The sequence below is a fragment of the Corylus avellana genome, chromosome ca8 (assembly GCF_901000735.1).
Source record: "Corylus avellana chromosome ca8, CavTom2PMs-1.0".
Taxonomy (NCBI): Eukaryota; Viridiplantae; Streptophyta; class Magnoliopsida; order Fagales; family Betulaceae; genus Corylus; species Corylus avellana.
Genome location: NC_081548.1, coordinates 18553411 through 18559101, shown reverse-complemented (window position 1 = coordinate 18559101; position 5691 = coordinate 18553411). Strand labels below are relative to the sequence as shown.

The 5691-nt window shown below is 35.8% G+C and overlaps 2 protein-coding genes across 2 annotated transcripts in view; one reads left to right on the top strand and one right to left on the bottom strand.

The window, feature by feature from the left end:
- The first annotated feature begins 959 nt into the window (after positions 1-959).
- On the top strand, positions 960-2681 carry LOC132190978 (cyclic nucleotide-gated ion channel 17-like). The gene is made up of 2 exons (XM_059606003.1): positions 960-1241; positions 2042-2681. The coding sequence occupies exons 1-2, from the start codon at positions 1213-1215 to the stop codon at positions 2679-2681; spliced, it is 669 nt and encodes a 222-aa protein (XP_059461986.1). The 5' UTR covers positions 960-1212.
- Positions 2682-3793: 1112 nt separating this feature from the next.
- The window catches only part of LOC132190977 (TMV resistance protein N-like), a 5695-nt gene continuing 3797 nt past the window's right edge, over positions 3794-5691 (bottom strand). Inside the window, exon 3 of the mRNA XM_059606002.1 lies at positions 3794-4131. Coding sequence (XP_059461985.1) covers positions 3794-4131 — 338 coding nt within the window. The remainder of the gene's footprint in view (positions 4132-5691) is intronic.

The following is a 5691-nucleotide window of genomic DNA, read 5'->3' as shown; positions in this document are numbered from 1 at the left end:
TTTCTAAATTCCCTTTACTTTTGACCTTTGATTTGTTTGCTAATGTTTTTTAATGACAACTTTGTCAGATGAGTTTTTTTTTCGCATGCAAAACCCAGTAGAAAAGCGTCGTCGTCTGTAGTGGGTATCATGTCAGACTACCATTTCAATAAAGCAGTGTGGAATTATATTCGTAATGTTAGAATATTCCATTATTTCAACAGTAAAAATAAAAGAGAGGGGGGTAAAGGAGAGAGGGTGAAGTCCGGCAATTTTTTTTTTTTTTTAATATTAAAAAATTTTTAAAAAATGAAAATAGCCTGACGTGCTAAGCACGCCAGCGTGCTTAGCATCACGGCCCAAGGAGAGAGGCTGACCTCTCAAAAATTCGTTTTGCAAAACAAAATAATAATAATAATAATAATAACTGAGTGAATATGACCAAAAGTTATTGGTTTTGCTGAAATTTGATATTTTATAAAGTTTCTTGAATTTCAGAAGAGTTTTAAGAAGTGTAACAATTAAAAATTGATTTGGTGTGGGCTTGAGAAATGAGTTGGATACGGGATCTACAATAGAAAAGTTGTTTGGTAAAATTTTGAAAAAAAAAAAAAGAAATTGGAAAATATTTTTACAAAATAATATAAAAATTTGTGTTAAAAAAAAAAAAAAAAAAAAAGCGAATAATTTTGTGGTTTGTTTTGAAAAATGTGTTAGTGGTAAGTCAAGTAACTGATATTTTGATATGTTCGCACACGAGAAAGAGGACGAGAAAGATTTAAACTGATAACTTACACTTTATAGAATGTAGTCCTCAGTTAATTGAGATATTACATACTAGCGACTAATATTTGAAACAATATTCTAGAAGAAAAAAAAAAAAAAATTTAAAAAAATTTTACCAAACAGGCCAATAACAACTCATCTTTCCAAAAACAATTAAAAAATTTAATTGTTTGTTTAAATCTCGTTCCAAATCTTCACGTGCTATTCGCGAACACTAGTCCACTCCCGATGTTCAATTCCGTCTGACATGGACGGATGAAGTACCTGTGACAAAATCAACGATTGGTGAATTCGTTCCAAAAGTTGTCTGATTTGGTCAACATTTCGTCTACTATACAAATTCCATTTCCCACCAGGCCACCTGCTTCTGATTCCTGCCAAATTCTCCATCATTTTCTCTCGAGAGGGTTTTCATAGAGGATCCGATTTAGTAGCCTTCTTCTTGGCATGAAACTGAACAAGGAAAAGCTTGTCAGGTAAGTGTTCCTTTCTTCATTTCCTCGTCTGGGTTTTGTTTGTTTATGCGGAATATGGATTCTGGGAATCTTTTTTTTGGGCTTTTATGCTTTCTTTGGGTTGCTGAGTTTAAACTTCTATTGAACTAGAGCTGTAATACTCGATAGCTTTAGATGAGCTCAGATTTTGGTTACATGGGAACCTGGACAATATAAAGTATGCCATTCTCTGTTAAAAAAGAAAAAAATAGATATTTATATATATGGGATTTTGACTTCTTCAAACGCTCTATTTCGCCGCTAAGAGGATTTGTGAACAACTTAGATGTTTTTTTATTAAATTATGTTAGGTTTCTAGAAGCTTCAACTCTACTTGTCTCGACCTTGATACAAAATTACGGTTAATGGGCTTATTTGAGGCAGGTTTGGAGTTGTTTGGAACCAAGATACCTAAAATATCGGATTCTTTGAAAACATTTGTGCGGGATCTTTAATTTCTTTTCAAGCTCTGTTTGGTTACTGATAATATATTTTTGGAAAAATATGAAAGTCTTCATTATTCGAGACCCGAGTAAAATTGAGCTCTGCTTTTATTTTACTTATTTATTTATTTTATTTTTTTTATCTGATTCTCTTGGCAACCAAATGGGGGGTTTATTACATTTACACCATGCCTTCTGGGAGAAATTTATAATGTCTCTTCAGTTTGCTTTGAAGAACTGTTTTTGTCTCATCAAAGTAGGTTTTCCTGGAAGTCTTTTTAGTTGAAAGCGGAGATTTTGGGAATTTTATGACAATTTTGTTCCCCTAAACTGTTGTAGGTTTCATTCTGATGGAATAAAACATAATGAGTATCCATGGGGAAGAACTGAACCATCACAGCTAGAAAGGTCGTCATCTGCATATAAGGTTCCATCATCTTCATTGCTAAAATCTGATGATGGACTAGTTGGGGGCAGAAATAGATTCACTGAAACTTTCGGAATTGGGAAGTCTAAGGTGTTTCCAGAGGATCACAAGCCATGGCGCAAGAGAATACTTGACCCGGGTAGCGAGATTGTGCTACAATGGAACTGGGTTTTCATCATTTCATGCTTGGTGGCACTTTTTGTTGACCCATTGTACTTTTTTTTGCCCACTCTGGGAGGAAATGTGGATTCTTCATGTGTGAAGACAGACTTGAATTTGCGAATTGTTGTGACATGTTTTCGGACTGTTGCGGATATATTTTATTTGTTGCATGTGATTATAAAATTCAGGACTGCTTATGTTGCACCAAGCTCTCGAGTGTTTGGGAGGGGTGAACTTGTCATGGATCCAAAGAAGATTGCACGGAGGTATATTAGATCTGACTTCTTCATTGATCTCATTGCCACACTGCCCCTTCCTCAGGTATTTTGTTGTGAAGTATTGTTCTGCCTTCTATGCATAATAGATCTTATTGCAAACATGTCGTGCTGAATTTTCTTTCTGTTAAAGTGTAATTGTATTGTGAAGCAATTAGAATCAATATGATTATGAAAAATATACTTGTTGTTTTAGGAGGTTTTATCTTTTTCCTCTTATCTACATCATTTCTTGCTGTGTTTGTTAAGTCTCGGAAAATCATAAGGTATCTAAGTTCATATGTGTCCTCTTACTCTACAGTTTTCTCATATGTGTCCTTTACTAATTTCATTTGATTGGGCTTGAATAGTTTGTGACTAGGGATTTCATATCTTTCCTATGGTAAAGTGATGCTATTTCGAGTATTTCCTACCATTATTGCTTAGGTTCTCATTAAGTATGTTAATCACATACAGTGGCAATGGGTTGTCTTTTTTTTTTTTTTTTGATGAGTAATCGAGATATCATTAAAGACATAAGACGCCCCATATACATAGGAAGTATACAAGAGAAGTCGTTAGGATAATAGGGGCAAAAAGAACAAGAAAATCATGATAACTAATCACTAAAGGAGAAACATAAGCAGCTGTCTAAAGATACAAAGTGTTGAAAAATAAAGATTTAATCTTCTCCAAAGCCCTCTCGCAGTCCTCAAAACTCCTATCGATTCTTTCCCTCCATAGACACCACAAAAGGCACAAAGGCACCATATTCCACAGAACAGCGCTATGAGTGTTGCTGGCAATCTACCAACAAGTATTCAAATTACAAATCGACTATTCGTCTAGGCATAACCCAAGACAACGCAAATCGATTGAAAAAAACATTCCAAATAGTACATGAAACCTCACAATGAAGAAGAAGATGGTCCACGGACTCCCCAATCTTTTTGCACATACAACACCTATCAACCACAATGACGCGCCGCTTTTGGTGATTGTCCATGGTAATGATCTTTCCTAGAGCCACCAGCTACACAAAAAGGTTAGTCTCAACGAATCCTTAGTCCTCCAAAAACTCTTCCAACGGAAATGAAAACGATCATGACAACCCATGATCCTATAGAAGGATTTAACACCAAACAACCCTCTTTTGGAAGGAAGCCACCACAACTTGTTCCCTTCCCTTCTCAATCTTACTAAATATAACAACTTGAAGAACGAGGCAAAGACATCCACCTCCCAATCCTAAGCCGCTCTAGCAAAGCTCATGTTCCACTGAATGAAACCTTCAGAAAATTTTACATGAGCCGCAACAAGGGCATCCTTTGCACTAGAAATACCTAATAAAACTGGAAATGTATCCTTAAGGGCCATATTCTTCCATAAACACAACTTCCAACCTCTCCTAATATTCTTCCATAAACACAACTTCCAACCTCTCCTAATATTCTTCCATAAACACAACTCATATGCCCCAATAGGCTCACTAGAACACCATCCTCCCCATGAACTTCCATATTTAGAGTCCACCACCACTCTCCACCAAGCCTCTCTCTTAAGCCCATAGCGCCAAAGCCATTTACCTAAGAGAGCATGATTGAACTTCATCAAGTTCCTAATCCCCAACCCTCCCTCAGAGATCAGCTTGCACACTTATGGGCCAATTCACCATATGATATTGAATTCTTCACTTAGCCCACCCTATAAGAAATCACATTGGAGCTTCTCAATACGGTTTGCAATACTGTTTGGAGAGGAAAGAGGAATATGAAGTATGTAGGTAAGTTGGATAGGGTGCTCTTGATAAGGGTAATCCTCTTTTTTTTATTCCTTTATATTTCTTTTTCTAAGTGATTCATTTGGTTGATAGAAGTTTCCTTTGTCCATGTGAATGAAAAATAAATACTAAAAATCTTGTAATGCTCTCCATGAGTCATTAGTCCAGTTTCCACAAAAACCACTTATTTTGATAAAAATTTCCAAGTTCCAGGGAAATTTAACTGGGAAGTATGTCAATTAATATTCTACTACAGATTTTTATTTTAATTAAATTTTCGCTAGCGAGTGATTTTTCAAATAAGCTTTTGAAAAATAATTTAGCTGGCTAGCTAATTCATGAAGAGAAAAATCTCTTCTGGTCAAATCTGAAAAGTCGGTAGATGAGGGCGTTGAGGATGTGAAGCTTAATGAAGGATTGACGTGCTCTTCTACTGCCTTGAAACTCTCCACCAACCCAGAAACCAGATTTGAGAGAGATTTTCTGGGTTGGAAAGACACAGAGCTTGGACTCCTTTGGACGTGCAAGAGGGAGATGTGCGTGTGTTTGTCTCTGTAGATGTTTGAGAGAGAGAGGCTAGAGGGAGACGTGAGAGAGGGAGAAAAAAGAATTTGACGGAAAAGTAGAGAGTTAACGTACGTTTGTGGAAATTAGGGTATTAAAAAAAAACATGTGAGAAGCACATGTTTAGGGACACATGTCAACTTTAGAGATTAGGTTGGAGGAAATTCCTCCAACCTAGTTTGGTGGAAAACTTTGTCCATTAATAATTATGTTGAATTGTGACTTAATCTTATTGTTTTTGCTTCCAACAATGCCTTTTGGTACACCTTAAGTCTAGTCTATACTTGCTGAAGGGTAGTGGGTGAGGGTCTCCTCTTGGTGCCAAGGTCGTTTGGCAATGCTTTTTAGGTTAGCTTTTTGCTTTTTAGCAAAAAAAAAAAAGCATTAACAAACAACTCAAAACACAAACACTCGAAACTATTTTCACATTTATTACATCACAACCAAAAAACAAAAAGCACCTTCTAAAAAGTTTTGACGAACGAATCCACTCGTGTAATTTCGTTGACCTTTGGGCTAACTTGGCTCTCCATAGTGTCACTAATAGTTTACTTTCTTATAAGATTCAAGGATAAATAAAAATAATTTTAGTTGGTTTTTGATGTGTGCTCAAGGTAGATTTATTCTATACCTTATAAATTGATTGGTTTATCACTAGCACACCTGTGTGAGCTTTTGGGTAGATTCCATTTATGACTGAGTTAAAAGAGAACACATTAAATTTTATCCACTTTTGATTACCATAGCTAAACTTTTCTCTTCCTGTATGTTGCTAAGAAGTGATGTAGTTTCATTGTTCTTG

Bases quoted from the DNA above. Each gene is read 5' to 3' on its own strand.
- LOC132190978 (XM_059606003.1), top strand. From the start codon at position 1,213: ATGAAACTGAACAAGGAAAAGCTTGTCAG. The intron at 1,242-2,041 runs GTAAGTGTTCCT...AAACTGTTGTAG, and splicing joins AACAAGGAAAAGCTTGTCAG to GTTTCATTCTGATGGAATAA.